Raw genomic sequence first — 20,155 nt, 5'->3', positions numbered from 1 at the left:
CCCAAAAAATAATCTTTAAAAAAAAAAAAATATATATTTGAACATGCACTTGTACTGTATTTCATAAAGCGCCTTTTTTTTGTTTTAACGACTACCCAAAGCGCTTTCACATAGTACAGGAACCATTCATTAACTCGGGGTTCAGCGTCTTGCCCAAGGACACTTCGAAATGGGACCGCAGGGCCAGGGACTGAACCACCAGGATTCCAATTGGCAGGCATCCGCTCTACCACAGCCAACCACTTGTATGTTAAGTTCAATTAAAAAGGGGTGGAGGTGGGGTCACATTTGAGCATTTAAAAATGTACTTGAAAGTAACGCATTAGTTACTAACTGAAGTAACTGGTTACTTTTATAATTTATAACAGTATCTAATTTAGTTAAGTTTTATAAGAAGAAGTAACTAGTAACTGTAACTAATGACTTTTTAAAAGTTATTTGCCCAACACTGATCAAAGATCTTCCTTTGTGTAAAACAAATAATACTGTCACTAAATGATGATGCTTAAAAGACGTTTTACATGCGACCCATGGGGATGAAAACTGGGCCAGTACAGCAAAGATCTAATCAATTTAATCAATCTTGTTTACTTTTTTCTCCATTATTTAAAAAAAAAACCTTTTCATCTCAAACTGTCTATGATGAAAACACAACATTTAAAAAAAGAAAAGCTCATTATGTGAATCTGAATGGATTTATTGCTTTATTCTACATATTCTTACCTTCCTGTCTTAATCTGTCAAATAAATAAAGGCAAAAAAAATAATCTCCACAACAGTGGGAGAAAATGTCACACAGTGAAAACAGTGAATGCGTTGGCCGATCAATTTCATGCAAATTCATTCGAGTAAACATATTCCTGGCAGATTAATTTGTGACACGAATGCCATATTTCTACTGTTTACCAGGCAAAGACAATATTTATGATGTCTGTGTTTAATGACATCAAACTCCTGGATCTATTCCAACCTTCATCTTAAGCATTAAGCTTGCTTATTACCTTAAGCAACACGCCCTTACCAACGCTGCACCTTAAATGTAAATGTGCTGTATTTATATAGCGTTCATACACTGTGGCCGGGGCTGCCGTACAAGGTGCCACCTGCTCATCAGATAAACATTCACACACATTCACACTCCGATGCGCAGCACCGGGGGCAACTCGGGGTTCAGTGTCTTGCCAAAGGACACTTCGACAATGACTGCAGGGGCGGGGATCGAACCACCAACCTTCCGATTGGCAGGCAACCGCTCTACCGCTGAGCCAGAGCCGCCCCTTAAATTTTGCTAAAGGAAAATCCACAGGATCACCAAAGTCATTAGTATCCACCCTCTGGAAACCATGACCGGCTGTAACAAATTTCACAATCATATAGCTGTTGAGATATTTGGAACAAAGAGTTGGACTGACTGAAAAACAAATACACTCCCTGAGCCAATAGTCAGCATTTATGCGCTTGTCTCATGCACGGCCCACTAACCAAGGAAGAAAAAAAGTCTTTGCCTCTTGGCTCAGAGATCTAGTTGGTCTGATGAAAAAAAAAAAAAAATTCAATTATAGTAACGCGCCGCATTTTTTGGCAGTAACGGTTACGGCATTATTAAGATGGGAAAAGTAATCAATTGAATTACTCGTTACTGAAAAAAGTAACGCCATTATTCCCATCACTTTTAGTGCTGTTGCCTTCCAGCGTACTATCCATTCAGATAAAGTATGATGAACTTCTTCCTCACCAGCAGAATTTTTAAAGAACTGAAACCAGGCAATAGCAAGTCAGTGAAACCCAACAGTCTAAAGGCATAAAAGTCAGACATTTCAAAAAGTAAAAAACTAGGAGATATATTGCATAACCTCAACACAGTCGTTTTTTCCACTTACTAAGGATTTAATTTAATCTGATGCATACCAGTGGGGTCACCTTCAGTTAAAGTGATGTTTGGAACAAAGCATGCATGTGATTATTAGTCCTGCATGCACAGTATTCACGCATCACGTCACCTTCATCCAAACAAAAGTAGCATCCAGGAATCTCTTTCACAAACAAAACACATCAGGAAAATACATCTGCAGCTGGAAATTGTGTCTCTGGGAGGTAAAGTCTGCAAGATAAAATGCCTTGTGGATGATTACTTGGCAACATTTCCATAAATATTTAAAAAATGTAACACAACAACTAGCTTTAAACACACACTTATATTAAGAATTTCAAAAACCCTCTCTGCCATCTCAAGTTTGGCTTTACAGCAGGAGGGATTTTGATGGCACATGTTTGGCCACCCAGTAGTCAATGTTATCCAGAGGAGACAATGGCAGGTGTCTGACAGAGGCTCAGCCAGTTATTACCTTAACACAACCCTCAAAAAAGGGATCAAGAGTCCTGTGTTCCATCAGTTTAATATCCCCAACATCAGCCCCGGCCAAGCAGACAGCACTTGTCTGCCAAAAAAAACATATGGGATTCAGCTGAAGGGCTCAATGTTTTTCAAAAACAGTCTCTTTCAGTCTAAACTTCTTAAGGAGGTTGGTATGAACGTGCTTTCGTTCAAAAAAAATTGAGGTACTGCAACGTTGAAAAAAGGTCTGAATTCAGCCAGGACACTGCCACCTTTCACCCTTGGTGTTGTTCAAAGGTGTGTTTGCTTTTAAAAATGTGAGCAAACCTTCGTCATCATTACCTGCCATTTTCATCCCCAGCCTTTAAAGGAACTTTAAGGGGAAAAAATACACACGTTAATTTGTTGTGATTTGCAGGGGAGGCAAGTAGACACCTATTTTTGAGAATGCTTAACATTAATGAACAGACATTTGCAACAACAACAAAATTGCAGAAGTGTATTAAAGTCGTAAAATGAACATGACTTCTTTTGTGTATATCTGTGTTTGAAGTTATGTCTGATGAATTTAGGCAGATTTTGTTGCCTTCTTAAGTTTTTTTTGGAACTTTAGAAAGTCAAAACCAGAAAGTTTACAGATTATGAAAGCTTAAACAGGCTGCATGTTGAGAAACAATAGACAAATGTATTTCAGTTCTGTCTTTTTGTGTTGCCTGACGAAACGGAGCAAACATTTGCACATGGCTTTGAGGAGTCGTCGAAGCATCCAATTTCAAAAACTTAAAATAAAACCTCACACTGGTGAAAGGCTCTCAATGTCCTTCTGTAACAACAACAGAAAATGTGGGCTCCTCTTAAGTTTAAATAGGTCATGATTAAAAATGTTTAAACACATAAATATCAATAAAACAACCCTGCAGTACACACTGCACTGAAGCCTTGGCTGCTGAGGAGAGAACTGTGTGCCTCCCCTCCTGTACCTCAAACCATATACCCAAACATTAACAACTATTAGTGAATAAAACTCTTGTACCCGTCTACAGTTCACTGCAAAGGGGAACTGGCTCACTTTCTTTTTCTAATCAAATAGGATATTTTCTTTGCTTTTTTTCTCCCTCCACGGCAGCTCAAGATATGTCAGAAGCTGTGCTTGTCCAAAATGCTCTTTTATGTCTCTAAGGCCAAAAGTTTAGCCCACTGAACACACGTAGCTCTTAGCAAAACATTAGCTTATCTTATTAGCTCATATTGTCACTCTTCATGAATCTCAGAGGTGTTAAACGTTTCCTTTCGAGGCAAAGTTTTGCCATGGGATTTTGAGGAGGAGGTATTAAAACTGCCGGGTTGGGACTGACAGTGAAGCATCAGGAGAGAGTTTTAGTTAAAATGTCCTCCAACGGGCAGGCTTTTGCTCTGAAGGATACTCCAACTGATGCATTACCCATCAGGACTGCAGTGTGTTTACACTCGTGAGTCACACACACCACAGACACAGAAGTGCCTCCCCCTTTCTGGCTGGCAGAGCCGATTATGCAACACATGACACACTTTAAGAGGTGGCCAAGTTTAACAGAGCCGCTGGCAAGTTAAAGGTTAAGATCAACAGTCAGACATCCAGTCACTGATGTTTTCAGGTCAGCTCTGCCACTCTCTGTCTGCCTGTCTGTTTGACTGTATCTGTCAGTCTGTCAGTCCGTCTGCCAAAGCCTGCTCCTTCAGCAACACGGAGTAAGAGGAGGTTTTTGTTCCAGCAGTCCTGCTTCATGGAAACAAATGAGTGAGGCGGAAGCAGGATTTCATGGTTGCTTTAAGGCATTTCCAAGCAGCTTACAGTTTATTTGGCATGCTGAAATAAAAGACAGTACTTTGTGGCACATACGCACATTTCATGTTGCAGCTGAAAGTGCCCAAAGGTAAGATTTTATTTTCTCCCTTTCACAATTGACACTGATCTGATGTTCCATAATCAGAAGGAATGGAAAAACCTGGATGTCAGCATGTGTGTTGAATGGTCTCTATGTGACTGTAAAGCCAATCACATTGATATCGTTTACACCTAACAGCTCTGAATTAAGAAAACATAGCCTGCGTCACAACTTCTCATTACACTGCTATTTGTGGTGTTTTGTAACATCTTCTGCAGTGCTTCATATAGTTTTCTACAGTGTTTTGTATATCAGTGGGGATCAAAGTGGATCTGAGGTTTTAGATAGGACTTGGCAGCTTTTCATCCCCAGCATGAAAGATTATTCAAGTTAAAGAACAGATTTATTTTGTGATTGTAACTTCCTGAAAACAGCAAAACTGCATTGTAGAATTTCTGGATATTCAATTAAGAACTACATTAATTATGTTTTTATATTTGAGCAGGGATGTGGATGGATGAATTCAATTATGCCATAAAAGCAGTCCAGATAATTGATTTGCAACCCACAATTACCTACAATGCCCTAGTACAAGCAGATAAATTAATGTTAGAAATACCATGGTGTAATTATTTCTCTACACGTGAACAAATCTGTTTGGTTATACAACAAAAATGTATCACAGACACAAAGCTGATGTCTACAGCATCAAATAAATAAAGATGTCATCTGCCTTATTAAAAACAATAGGTAAAACCTATAGAATTTTTCATCAAAGAATTCTTATTCCAACTATTTTAGTAGAGTCGTGCAAAGATTAGCACAAAGGCATTACATAACATAGGTGCTTTGAGCTCACTGTCAGCATGCTAACATGATCAAAAGGACAAAGCCAACATGCTGATGTTTAGCCATGGATGTAACATAAGAACTGGAATAAGCAAACAAGGCAGAACCCCGTTCATTCCTTTTAAGAGTTGCTCCGAGGTGCATGAAGACATCATTGAGCTCAAAATTACCCGGACGATCGCTACTGCTTCCACACTGTGTGGCACAAAGAGCCGAGCAGCTACTTCTGGTTAAGCACTTTGCCAACTTGTATGGGGATTAGATTACCTAATTTTGCATCCCTTCAAGACTTTCCAAACGTTATCAATCTGAATGGACCAAATTCTGATAGTTAAACGAGTAATTTTGGGTTGTGATTCTCCCAAAAAAATGATTTACGGTCATCTTTTTTTGCCAGGTATGAATATGAAAAAAAGTGACGTTACGGGCCTTGAGTTGTAATTCCACTGTTTGACCACTATGTTTAATTTGCTTCAAAGCCCAGTACACTTCCTGGGGGCCTGTTTTTAGCAGGTATTGTATTCCCTATTTAAGCATGTTAGCATGCTAACATTCCCTAATTTGCGCTAAACACAAAGTGCAGTTGAGTTTGATTGAAATGTCCTTTGGTCACGTTTAACCGGATGGGGACGCTAGATCAAATGTCAAAGGATTGCCGAAGTTATTCAAATTCATCCTGAGGGGGATATGTCTGTACCTACATTCCATGCCAATCCATCCTAGAGTTGTTGACATATATACAACTCAAACATCAAACTCAAAAGTCAGCGGATCCCTAGTGTGGATTGGACTGGAATTTTTAAACTGGTCAATTCCCAAGGACTATGGTTAACTGCTGACTGATCTCTGAAGGGTAAAATAAGACCCTAACTTGACTATCTGTCCAATCTGAGATTTTTCTTGCACGACTAAAACAACTTTTGAACTTAACAGGAAAGATATCCGTGTTTTTTGATAGTCAAGTTATGTGTGCAGACAGTACAGATTCTGTTTAAACAAACCTTAATATTACAAAATTATACATTTACATTGATTTTTCTTGCACGACTAAAAAAAACTTTTGAACACGTTCCACCAAAACAAGTTCCTTCCAGAGGCCATTTTGCAGCGGCTCCATGTGGAGCTTAGCACCACCCAAATAGTTGTTGAGATATTTGAATCCGGACCAAAGTGAGACAACGCTTGGCTAAAAACTAAGCACATGACTACAATGATAATTAGGACATCTTAATGCATATAATACTCCAAGAGACACAATACGTTAGATGAGTTCCAAAGTGCAAGTGTTTCATTTCAACATTGCTGGGAGTTAAACTGATGTCAGCTGTGTGTTACATCCAAAAAGGCATATTAAGAGTCATCTAAAATTATAAATCAGCACTAGCCCTGCAGCGATGAGAACACTAAACTCAAGCTCACTGGTGGCTCATCTCCACATTTGCCTGAAGGCTGAGAGGAAAATTAAAAGGGAGACCTGGGACTCCATTACAGGTTATGTAATTTGTAACAGTGTGAGGGTGAGGGAGTTACTCCTCATGTACAGATCATTCATTTCTACTTCACCATCTTCCAGGTTCTTCACAGCTCATTGAAAAACGGAAGATAAGTCCTTAAGGCCAAAAATACATCAAACGTGATGTTTCACCTCTTTGCCTTTCAGGGCTCCACAATAAAACATCTGCAGTATGTTAACCATCGGCTCTGTGATAAGAGAACCCTGTATTCATGTGTGTACACAAGACAAGGCCAGATATGAACTTAGGAGTCGTGTTGTGGGAGGAAGAGGATGGGAATGATACAATATACACCCACTTCTAACATCTCAAGGTCAATCACATTCCTTCGTATTTAATCTTTTTTTCCAAAGACTTTATATAAGTTATCTTCCACTTGAAAAAGAAACAAGACTAACAAAACCAACCATCCTCAGCTGAGTTGCTGCCTCCAGCTGTTTACAAGGGGCGTACTGTACTTGTAAAACTACTGCCCTTTCACACAAAAAAACTCCATAACAGACCAGGTGTGTTTCTAGGATCAAACACTGTCATTATATTCCCTAAACGGAAGCAAATGCCTTCATGGAGCCCATATTTTCAAAAAACAGTGTAAAAGTATTAAAGATTTTACCAGCTTGTATGTCTGTTCTTTGATCTTGCAAGATCCAGAGGATGGGTACAGGATATAAGGTTTTTGGATCCTTATCAGTCTTATCCATCTTCATTAAGGTCCACAGATTAGCCTTAAAATATCAAAGAGCATCACAAAGAGTTTCTGAACCACATAAGCAAACAAGGTTTCACAAACAAGACAGTCTGTTGCTGCTGCAAAATCACTGACATCATGACTTTTGTTTCAGCCATAAAACCTAACCATCAGCATCCCTCCTTCCCATGCAGCGATCATTCAAGCCATTAGTCAGAACTTGTATGCACATGCATCTGGCAAGGGAATGCCAGATGCATGGAAAGTGAATAAATATTAGAGCAAAGCTTTGAGAACACGGCCAGAAAGGTTACATGAATGTGAACCTGTAATTACCTGCTCAATACTAATTTTCTTTTAAACTGATATTGGAGTTTAAAAAAAAATCTGACAATGATATTTCAGCGGATAGTAATGTTTTAAAACAAACATTACATATGATATTCCTTAGATTTGATACCAAGGTACATGGTAGGGCTCTTGGGTGGACAGACGATGAAATGTTGACACTGTGTCTAAATTACCCCTAACCTAGTTTTCTGTAGTGCAACTAGCGACATATCCGCAATAAGATATGTGGATCTCTATAATGTGGATCTGGACAGACCTCTGTTACTCTGCTCCACAGGAAGCTCGTTCTAAACACACTGCCCACACAAAGATGACAAAGAGCTGACTTTGAATCAGCAGGATCTCTCTCAGTGTCAAAGGATAATTGATAAGACCCGGATACCAGCTAGTGAACTAAAATAAAGAATACCATTTCAACTTTATAATAGCTTAACCGTAGAATCTTCCTAATACTTAACTGTGGTAACGAGACCAAAATTGAAAAAAAATAATGAAAAAAAGGTTTTGTAGCAGAAACCATGAATCACTGGCGTGAACATGATACATAAATGGGCTAATGAGTTGACAGACTCAGTTTTGCAACAGTTTAGAATGTGCCCTCTGCTGTGACCCAGACAGATTTGTTTCTTCTCAGCACATGAGACTAAAAGAGGCAGAAAACAGAGGGGTTACATGTTAAATCAGCTTTTACAAAGAAACCCCCTTCCCTGGTTTCCCTGACATGCATAAAACATGAATGCTGTCTCCCAAACTGGCCAGCAAAGATCAACCTCACCCCCACACTTCTACTATTACTACTGCTGCTGCTGTTGCTATAACAGAGGACATATCTGCCTCGTAAGCATTAAGCAATAAGGCTGCCTGCCTGCTTGTTGCAGTAAAGACTTCCAGACAGCAGCCTGGCTATAATTAAGAAACAGTAAAATACACACCTAGTGAGGGCTAAGGCTACCACTTGAGATCAAAGACCACTGGCCCTCAACAACATGCTTTTTCATCACCAACCACTGTTTTTGCGAGTGTTTGATCTCCAGTTATGCAGTCCTGCTTTACCTGTGGAGAAAACATGATCATGTTCTGCATTAGAAGAAGAGCAACCAGTAAAGATGAAAAGTGGCACTAAACTGTTAAGAAGGTCCTCTTTCAATGAAAGCTTATATCTTCTTCCAGAAATAGAGTGAAAAGAAAAATTGGCAGAAAAGGCACAAATGAGCTGGTGACTATGTGCCCCAACACATGAAATGGTCCCAACAAAGACTGTCTGAGGCGCCAGCAGTAGTTTCCGACCCCCCAACCTCCGGCACACTTGCTCAAACCAAACCCGTCTTCGAACTTGCCTACATTTTTATCTCCACTACACACCTACCACGTTTGGTGACTACATTTTGCACGCTTGTGAAGCACACACACACAATAATACTCTAAAAGTGAAAATTACCCAGAATGAATGTCCCACCATATCCAAAATGTGTTCCTTCCTGTAACAGTGCTCAGTTTATCACAATTAACGATTAATGAAGTCTTCTTGCGATGTCAACAGCTCAGAAAATACTTCCGGTAATAGAAAGGGAAGAAAGAAATGACCAGAGCTCTTTTAATGTAGCAACTGTGACACTGCAGAGTAATTGAGCTGCCAATAGTATTTAATAAAATGAGACTTTATCTAGATTTTTGTATAAATACATTTTTGACTGTTTCATTCAAAACTATCCATTGATACATTTCTTGAATTTAATAGTATAGCAGTACATGCGTTTTGGTTTTCATTGATCTGTACCCACAAACAAGGCAGGTCAGTGTAAACTGATTTTTTACCCAGCTTTTATGTCCCAACACATCCAAAATGTGTGGTTTCCTGTTTCTTTGGATGCTTTATTTTATATCCCATTATGTCCTAAATTTAGCTGTTTGCAGTTTAAAGTAAAACAAGTCCTCTTGGGATGTATACATGTTAGAAAATATTTAAGCTGCAACTTTTTTAATCAGATTTTAGTGAGTATTTTGAGTATTTATTTGCCCCCAAACAAAACCATAACAATAACATGTAGTGTTTGCATGCACAGCATTCTCAAATCAGCCTTCCACTGGGCAAAGCAACAGACCTTTGATGGCTGTTGGCGTCTTCAAAGTGACATCCTGCCACGACAGTATTTACAAAGCAAAACTCTCACATCCTGTGTGGCCCCTTTCAGCCCTGAAGCTCCTGCGAGGTTCAACTATAAATGTCTGAGAGAGACTGAATCTGCCCTAGTGATGAACTGCTTCCTCCTGCTGCAATCAAAGGAAACGGCCAAATCCTGCAGTGCAAATGACTGACTTAAAGTTCAGACTGCCATTATCTTTGTTTAGGAGATTATATTGGGAGATGCTGTTGTTCATTTCAGAAAGAATTAAGTTGTTGGACTGCTGTTTTGTACGTTCTTCCATTTCACGGTGAGTGGCTCTGACATTCAAATTTTGCTGAATTTTGCTGAACAATGAAACATTGCTCGCAGCGCAGCAAATACAGACATACAGGAAACAATATTTTACTTTTAAAAGGGCAGAAAGATCTTAATAAATCAATGAAAATACTACATATTGTCCCATGAATGGCAGAGCTAACTGACAGCTGCCAAGCTCTTTGTAATTACCAAGCTCTCCCCTTTCATTGTGAGGCTTTTTGCACACTTGCACAAACAGATGCTTCGATACATCATATTCAACTGGACGTTAAATGCCCCATTTACAAGTTTCAGACTAAGCATTGATAGTCTAGTAAAACTTGCTCCACTTCAACAGCTCTGTTTCAGGCAGTGGACATCTGTGGGATCATATAAAAACCTTAGAAACTGCAGTCTGCATCCTAAAATTTGCATATTTAAGATTTCTTAAATCTCTAATGGTTAACAACTGCTCTCTAAATTGGTTTAAAATGGGGAAAAACGTCTTGTATCAGTGTTTGTAAGCTGTGCACATTAGGTAGACTTTACATTAAGTTATTGAACAAATTAATATTTCTTAAAAAGGCAGAGCTGATGCTTCTTGGGGAAAAAGAAAAAAGTATTTTAATATCATTATGTGAGTCATACAGAGAGAATATGTTATCTCTTATCTCAATATATTCCCCCTTAGGTTGTAGAACTACAATTTAATATAATATAAAAAAGTCTTGAGTGAGCGCTCCACTAGAGAGCTGCCTGTCAAACATCAGCAGTTAAACGTCAAAAAGATTTTTTTAGATAAATGATAGAATCAAAAATCTGAAATATTAAAGATTTGCTTTTCACCTCCTGCCAAAAACTTCGTTGTTATCTTTGAGCAAACTTTGTAAAACTCTCATGGGCAAGTTTAAATTGTTTAACACATTCTTTGGGATTATATGGCCCCATGAAATAGTATCCTTACCTCCACAATGGTGTTGGACAATAGACAAAAAGATTAAGATGAATGTATCCTTCATTAGTCCCACAAGGGGAAATTAAAATGTACACTCTGTTGTTATTACACACAGGCCTGAATTACACACTAATGCTCAGTACCTATACGTGCACTAAACGTAGAGATGTCAGAGTGAGGGGGCTGCCCATGCAAAGGCGCACCGAGCAGTCTAGGGTTCGGTGTCTTGCTCCAGAGCATTTCCTCTATTCACAGGAGCTTTTATTTCAGTCTATTTACTGTAAGATTTTAGCCTTCATCTTGGAAGAAATACTGTATATTGTTTGTTTGATATCATATGATGGTTGACTCAAGTTTCATGCAGAACACCACCCGCAGCTTTCTTATTGTAAATCAACCTGTTGAAATTTTCCAGGGAAGTAATGCATGTCAGTCTCACACACCCACGTCAGTTTTTTGCTGGCCAGCAACACTGTCAGAATGTGTTGTAATGTGGAGAGAATAAAGTGAGTCCCTACTGAACACTCTGGGGCCATCCTCTGACAATCGACACACAAACACAAATCTGTGAGGACACAAATTTGCCTAAGAAAAGGCAGATCACCAGGTTTTGCACTAATGTTTCACAATGATTTAAGTTAAAGCCCCAGAGATTCTTACGCTCATGAGATCCACATGTCACTCTTGTCCTGAAAGAACAGCTTACATGTGCTGCCTTTTGATATGCAGCAATGAAGACAGGTGTGAGCATTAATACCTTCACAAAAGTAGCACCAACGCAATCATAATTTCTAGTAGTGTCTACTAGATAATGAACAGATTAAATGGCATGGCACAACAAGGTACATTCAGATGAATATGAGTGAGGACATGTCACTAAATCAATGAAACTGGTGTTACTTTCTCTTTTGATGATAATCCAAAATCCCCCCAAAACCCTAAAACTAAAAATGAATATATTATTATATGTACTGTAGTGCATGTAACCCTCATCCAAAGCAGCACAAAGTGTTTACAGCCATGTTGCTGGCTCTGCTAGTGGGGCTATAAGAAAAATGCTAACATCAGCATGCTGACAGCTTGTTTGGCAGCTATGAGGTCAATCATGTTCACCATCTTAGTTAAGCTTGTTATAGCAATCATGTAAGCATGCTGAGCTAATTAGCATCAAACGAAACACTAAAAATAAAGTTAAGTTTAGTTTAATTATGAATATTGTCAGGTATTTGGTCAAAACAAAATCAAAAAAAAAAATTTAATTCTGGAGAAACTGGAAATTCAGAGAATCAATAAATGTCTTAAAAACGAGTGCAGTGTCCGTTTGGAGTGAGTGCCTGTTCAGAACGGAACAATTTTTCTCTCACAAATTTATTGTGTAAATTGTCACAAGAAAAGTGCTGGTATAAAACGCATGGTTCCCAGTATTGCCACGTTGTCTGGTGGCATGCCCTTTCAAGGCGGCACGACCGTCCTTGTCATACCTAGAGCCCCACCACTAGTGTGGCTAAAAATACATAAAATAGCCATATTGTTGTGTTCAGTGATGCACAAATTAAACACGCAAAAAGATTAAACACAAGGGTTGACCATTTTACTTTTTATAACTTATTCCTGACTCCCCCATCACCCCCCCCCCCCCCCCCCCCCCCCCCACGCAGCACATACCATCTTAGAGAATAACCTTATAGAATAGGGTGAATTATTTGATGGTTCGGTTTAATCCAATGAGTAATGAAGATAAACTACCACCAGCTTTATCTTCTAACAGATTGTGAATGCCTATCAGGAGACATGAGTTACAGTACATCCTTTGAGTTGCTTTTCCATGAATGTAGAGATGTTCCCTTGGCCTACTCTAAGAGATTTTGGCCCAGGTCATTCCCCAATTACTATTCAAGTGTTTTATGAGGGGTGATGGGGAGGATAGGACTGCAGACTTTTGTGGAGCACAAAGGGAACTTGTGTTTAATGTTAAGAAGAGGTTGGGGGGGAAAAATCCATTGAGTCTGTGGGCGCAATGGATGGCCACTCACCCGTGACAAACATTTGTATAAAAAGCTATTCCGTCTGTCGGCCTGAAGAATATCTCCAAGAACAATGTGCTGTAAAAATGTAGAGTGCTGACGTAAAGAAGGGCTAAACTCAGGAAATACGGACATCTAAAATCCATTAGTGTATAGTTGATAAGGTCATGGCACTTTTGTAATGAAAAGACAGGATTTGAGGGGGTAGGAGAGTAAAGAAGCTTTATGGCTAAGGAGGACTTACCAGTCCGTCACAGTTGTTAATGGCAACCGAGGCCCCGGGAACGTCTGTGATGTCACCGATGAAGGTGCAGTCTGTTTTTAGCAGCTCACGTTGCAGTATCCTCTCTGCCCTGCTGGTGGCTCCGGTCTGGTTGGCGCCCATACTGGCATCGTCACCGGCACTGACGTTCCCGAAGCCTTGGATCTCGTCGTGCCACTCCACCATCGCGCCCGGCGCCACCAGTCTGTTATTAGGGCGCAGACGGAGGTGGAACTCCTTCCCGAAGGCGGAGATGTTGAAGAAAAGTTTTTGATCAACTTCACCAGAAGAAAACACCTCCCTTTTGACACGCTGCTTGTGCTTGGCAGAGAGCAGGTGTGACAGGTAGTGTCCACGAGAGTCGGTGCTGAAGGGAGTGACCAGGCCGTATTCCTTCAGACGGCTTCTCAGCTGGTCTGTAAAACAACACAACGACAATGAGATCTTTTTTTCAAGCCACCAGGAAGTAGAAGTAACAATAAACTATTGCATGTGTGTAAAATAATTAAGTCTCAGTCCAAAAGTTCACGTGTTGAGGATATAATGCCCTGAACTCCATGCAACCAATAATATTTTAATTATCAATCAATATAACATTATTTTAAGAAACTCTCCTAAAAATACCCATAACAAGTTTTCAGAATCAAAATTAGTTTAGTTTAGTTTATTTGTTTTACAGAACATAAAAACAGAAACCTGTAACGGGTTATATAAAAACGACAACCAAAGGCGATACATCAATGTTTCCAAAATTTTAGATTTCCATTTTAAGTGTTAGTGTTTAGTGTTAAGAAGCTGGAGCTGTTGAACATTTGGTATTATTGATTAATTTCCTATCAACTGAATTATTTATCAACAAATGATTTCAGCACACGATCCAAAGTCAGGTTATTCCTGAGGCTGTAGGCCATTTTATCACTATTATGGATATTACTACCATCACCATCATAAAAGAAAAAACATAAAAAGAGATTGTGTTGGTGTGGCCACATTGCTACAGGTAGGTTTAAAGTCCAGTTTCAAGAATTCAAGATTAGGATGGGGCAGTATCTATGTATTTAACCAGGCTAATCGCTATGTACGGGAGAGGATTAGGACAACCTGTAAACAAATGTGTATGAATTCTGAGAAAAAAAAGTCAGAACTCTGTGATTAAAGTCAAAATTCTGATTTTTTGTTATCTTTAAACTCAATACATGTGACCGTATTCCTGTAAAGAAACAAACAAAAAACAACGCCTATAATGTAGTATAAGTATTATAGCACTTTCTACCATAAGAAATCACCAATTAAGGCTTCTGAACCAAATACTACACCACTCGACATGTTCCGGAAGCAATGTGGTCCAAAATTGGGAAGAAATTTAACAACATTGGCTACCAAGATTACAGGTTTCCCTGCTGTTAGCATGTAGCTAAATGTAGCAGAGGAAAGGCTATTATGGAGCCTATAGCAACAACGTAGCCCATAGCAGCAAAAATCCCCAAAAAGGAAATTAAACCAAAAACGACACAATCAGACATGTTCCAACAGGAATGTGATCCAAAATTGGGGATACATTATTAACATCGGGAATCAAGAGTAGATGTCAATTATAAACACTGCAGTAACGTCTATGTGAAAGGTGCTGACGCCTTCGCAGTATGCTCTTGTTGCCGTTAACAGGTGTATCGGGCACAACCTAGCATCTACCCATACTACGTGATCCTCGCCATTTTACTCCGCTCAGATGCCTGATCCTCCAGTTGAGAGTAGAGACTGAACTCTGGTGGCTCGGGCTGTGCACTACATCATTTCAATTCAGCATCTCTGCATCAGTTTAATAGAAGGAAGAGTGTCTGTATTTTTGACGGTATTGAAAGACGTACAGTTGGGATTTCTTAAAACCATGGTATACCGTAATACAGTTATAACGCCAAAGCCTATTCTAGATGCAAAAAAACAACGTAAGAGTTAATTTTTCCTTAAAGACAGATTTTAAATTATAAGTTTGCGCCTCTGTCTTGATACCTGAAAGGTAAACCATAGAAGAAGTACACACTACAAGGTATTTTACCTAGACTTTCTGCATGGGTATGTCTTGAAACAACACTCATGTTGTGCCAAAGTATTGGTCTTTGAATGAATGAGAATGCTGTGATTTTCTTACACTGTCATGTTTTATACATGACCTTGTTCAACATCACAGATTCAACAAGTCAATTGAATTAACCTTTAGATCTGGCAATGCCACTAAACTAAAGCATTTCATTTAGACAGCCTAGAGAAGAAAAACGTCCTTCCAGATGATCTTGATAAGCAGTTGCTGCCTTTTACATTTCCTAAGTAAATGCCTTGCTCACAAAAAAAGATGCATCCTGTACTGGATGTTATTCAAGAAGTGTTTCATCTTGGCATCATGCCTCATTAACCCTCAGGCTCTTGTTCATTGGCTAATTTGTGGTCAACTCAATTGTAAAAGGAAATCTGTGGGCCTTGAAAAAACTCTTAAAAAGGAAATTTCCACCCAGGCTTGGTTTGCTTTTCCAAATGTGTGCAATGGCAGACACATTCTAAAGTCTTTGGTTTGGTTTTGGTTGGAAAAAAATGTAGAATGAATATGGAAACCTCGTAATTATCTTGTAGGTTTAGGCTAGAAGACATTCAAACAGGTGTCAATGGTGAAACTCAAATTACAAGCCTGAGGAAACGGCATACTTTACAAATCATAGTGTGCTCGTTCTGGACATACAGCATACAGAAATCAAACAGCCAATCTGGTGATAGTACTGATGAAATGACGCACATTAAGATGTGAGGGATGGTAGAATCATCATCACACTGGCTTTTAAAAGCTAACAGAGATAAGCAGACATAGAGCATTTGTTAAATCTCCTCAACCGAAGCAAACTGCGGGCACGTGTCCGGTTTTGAACATGCATCAAGGGCCTTTTTTACACGGCCAATACCTCCAGTCACATCCCGCTATGGCTTTTCTCTCTCTGCAAACATGAATAAAGAATAATACCGTGTTAGTCGTTTGACACTGATATGTGAAAATCTTGTGCAACATGTGGAAGGCTAATTTATAGTTTTTATTTCCAGACAGTTTGCCATTTTCGCAAGAAATACTATTGTGACAAATCTTTAAAGGACGTAAAGGTTACAGAGCCATGAGTCAAAGAGGCGCCAAGAATTAGTTCTGTTCATGAGTGAGTATTTGAATAGTGGAGTTCCACTTAATCCTCAGGAGGCCCAGGTCTCAAGAGCCATTTCTTCTCCTGAGAAGAGGGGAAAAAAAGCACATTTCTGTACATTCTACAATAGTTCTTTCAGAACTACAACGCAGGTGCATTTAGATTTTTTTATTAAAAACTGTAAATTTGGATTCAAATCATATCAAAGTAAGAGTTCAGTTTATTTGTTAGAATCCTTAAGACTTTCATATAAATTAAACAATAGCCACTGAATCCCTTTACAGTCAGTAACAATCTCTATGTAGTAGTTGTTCCTGGTTGTGGCTGAGTCTGCTATTGTCACGCTGGACTTAGTTTGCCTACCTTAGCATGAGGGAGTCACAAAAACGCATCCACAAAACAAGACAACAGTCATTGTTGTGGATCATTTTTAACTACTACTACTATTGTAGTAGCACAGTATTAAATCAGATTCTTGTTATTTCTCTCCCACCTCTATTAAAACAACGCCAGTTTGTTTGGTTTTTCTAAACCTTTCTATTTCTTATAACGTAGCTGCTTAAGGAGCGATTGCTCTAGCACCAAGCCACACTTTAGGGATTTAACACCCAAAACCTAGTCTAGTTTTTACACTGAGTACTACTACTTTTACACTGCATCGTTCTAAATGATATTACACTCCAATGCTACAATGGTATCTCTAAACTTTACTAATAGCACTTTAATGTACCTCTCTTTTTCCCTATTCAAAGTGATGCATTGTGTCAAAGTATAAAAGCAAAGCTAGAAAGTAGAAAGGTTTCTGAGGAAGATTTTTCACTTCCTCCATTGACGCCCATGGTTACAGACTTCAATAAAATACCATTTAAAGACAATTAAAACAAATCATTCAAATATGAAACACAAAAAAGACATCGTTGAGGGTTTTTACACTGAGTACAATGTAGCACAAGAGTACAGATTCACTAGATTGCACAATCGCTACGTGAAATGGTCGTCATTAACTGGATTGCCTGATGCAGGTTCCAGTTTTAGACACTGTTAGACAATCCGACGAGCACTTTGTGTTAAGAATACTTAGTCATTCAGATTGCAATTATATGAATATGAAAAACAAGGAGCGACTTAACGTGTCAACTTAAATTTAACTCATGCAAGAGTTTACTTATCCTACTTTTTTTCCGTTTAGTTTGCACGTACATGTTCAAAATTAGAGTTACAAAACTCTTTTCAAACCGCTTGTTTCAACCTGATGAATGCAACATGTTCATGAAGAGGTCGTTCATGAGACGTGATCATTAGCATAATCAACGCCCCTGCTTCATGTTCTTCTGTTTGTGGGAGGTTTGGCTCACAAAAACGAGGAAAAAGAACTTTGTGGAGAACAAATACAGCAGCGTCAGTGGTTGTATTATGAGACCCAATAGAGTTCGAAATTTGTGAATATTAGCAATCTATTGTGACTGTAATTAAACAGGAATCTTTTGACATTAACTTGATAAAAAAAAAAAGTGTACAGTAAAGTAGGCATGACAGTAACAGATGAGAGAGTATTAAACAGTAGCTGATGGTACACTGCAACTTGTATAAAGACCTGGAAGTTGTCTGCTTAGCCATATATTCATATATTCATTCACATAAAGTCTTGTGCCAAATACGCCAATATAATTCTAAAATCTTAATCAAAAACATTCAGTTTAGTGTGAAGAACAGCAGATTGTTCACAACGTGAAAATCATTCTGTTTAATATCTAAGAGATTGTTGAATGTGACAAGTTCCCATGAATCACTTGGGAACAACATGTGTTGGTACAAGTGCTTCTCGCATGAGGCTCTTTGACTTTAACTTGTAAAAGGAGGAAAGTCGGAGGTGAACATTTAAGAGGAACCACACTAAATGAGTGCAATAACTGATTTACAAGGCTGATTATGTGCAAAAGAAGAGCCGACAGTGGCAGACTACAAGGAAAACTCCATCACAGTCTAACTGGCAGCTGACATCTCGCTGTGCCAGGGGCCTTGAGGTGCTCAGAAGATAACGGCGGGTGTAAAAGGATCCTAGGTGGACGCTGCTGCAGCTCACTTGTTTCTTAACCTCAGAATGGATAACAGATGTGCAAGATTTAGAAGTGGAATTTTCTTTCCTGTATAACAAAGCCCTTGAAGCAGTTTGCTCATGTAATATGTGTGTGTGTGTGTGTGTGTGTGTGTGTGTGTGTGTGTGTGTGTGTGTGTTTAGGGGGAATGGTAGGGTAGTAGCAGAGGGGGGAGAGTGTATTACAGAGCTCCTCACACACAATCTCCCCTCCCACCTTGATCTCAGTGCAAGGTTGTTCTTCCGAGTTTCCCTTCTACTTTCTCACAACTTAACATCTAACTATGCACTAGATGAAGAGAAAATAAACAGGACTTACCCTCGTTATCTACGTCACCAGCCTGTAAGAATGAGTGAGAACAAAAAAAATCGTTAAATGCGGTAAAGCAAGAAGGACATCTTAATTTGACAGTCCAGCAGCCACATAAGGTGCTTGTAAAAATGAAACAAAAGTGCCTCTATTTTACACGTCTTATATAACAGGCTAAAGTCATGCGTGTGCAGTGTCAATATGGACTTCACAGAGGAAGTAGTGTGCGCATTCACACAGCCAGATATAAAAGATTGGAGAGAGTTTTAAAAAACGGTGTGTGCTACCGCTATCAGCGCTACAGCTGCCTGACTTGATATTAACGGGAGAAGCGAACGAGTTCAGCAACCGTTGGAGAGTCAAATGTGAAGCGGTCCAGACACTTACCTTGTCAGCTGAAGTCAATACAAATCCTAGGAGTAGTAACGCTAGTGATAGGACAGCCATCACGAGTCTTTAAGTGATAAAGAAACACCTTTATCTCACCGTCAAATTAAAATCAAGACAAAAAATCGGAATGAAACTACGCAATTGCGGCTCATTCAACAGTTATCAAAGTGGATGTGCAGCCTCTGTTTTAGTTCAAAAGAATAAAAACACTTCTAAAAGTTTCATTAACGCAGGAGTGAGACGAGTTGCGACACTTTGTCAGTCAGTCAGTGTAATTTGTTTCTGTTGGATTGAAAGTTTCTAGAAAGTTTTTGTTTTTTTGTTGTTGGAAGTTAGTAGGACATCCCCTCTGCCGCTGGCCGGACAGAGCTGCAGTGTGAAGCTCTTGCAACCTGGCACTTGGCTCCCCTGGCTAATAAACGGCGAAGACCAACCCTGAGTGACGTCACTCCGCCCTGTCCTCGAGTCTCAAACACATGGAGGGACAGAGAAGGAGGGGGAAGAACCCCATCTCCCCTAACCCCATCCCAGGACAGAATGAGACTTAACATTAATGCCAATAACTTTATTATAAACCCAAATATAGCCATTTGTTAACTTCCAATCCGTGAACTGAGAACAAGAATGGTTGAGTCTGAGGGCAGGCGGAACAATACTTTAATAAAATAAAACAGGCCCCATGTCCTGACATCATTGAAGAGGAATAGAGAATAGGTACTGAAACCTAAATTCATTCATAAAATCCAAAAAACAAAACTAGCACCAGTACAAATACCACACTCTTACTGTAACACTTTCAACCTCAGGTATGTTAATTGCCTATTTGCCTATTATGATTATTTTATTTTTTTGGACTTGTTGTGACCCCTTAAGCTCAGTCTACCTTGGTCTAACTCTCATCGATCGCAGATTTTTGCC

At 39.2% G+C, this 20,155-nt stretch overlaps 1 protein-coding gene across 2 annotated transcripts in view; it reads right to left on the bottom strand.

The window, feature by feature from the left end:
• Positions 1 to 19,610, bottom strand: part of adamts3 (ADAM metallopeptidase with thrombospondin type 1 motif, 3) — a 125,104-nt gene extending 105,494 nt beyond the window's left edge. For both annotated transcript variants that reach the window (XM_034871436.1, XM_034871437.1), the window contains exons 1-3: positions 19,235 to 19,610; positions 18,857 to 18,878; positions 13,249 to 13,682 (exon numbers count right to left, since the gene is read on the bottom strand). In XM_034871436.1, coding sequence (XP_034727327.1) covers positions 13,249 to 13,682; positions 18,857 to 18,878; positions 19,235 to 19,294 — 516 coding nt within the window. In that variant the 5' untranslated portion in view covers positions 19,295 to 19,610. The remainder of the gene's footprint in view (positions 1 to 13,248; positions 13,683 to 18,856; positions 18,879 to 19,234) is intronic.
• Positions 19,611 to 20,155: the final 545 nt, after the last annotated feature.

This window comes from Etheostoma cragini, chromosome 5 (assembly GCF_013103735.1).
Source record: "Etheostoma cragini isolate CJK2018 chromosome 5, CSU_Ecrag_1.0, whole genome shotgun sequence".
Classification (NCBI taxonomy): domain Eukaryota; kingdom Metazoa; phylum Chordata; class Actinopteri; order Perciformes; family Percidae; genus Etheostoma; species Etheostoma cragini.
This window is presented reverse-complemented; position numbering and strand designations above follow the sequence as displayed.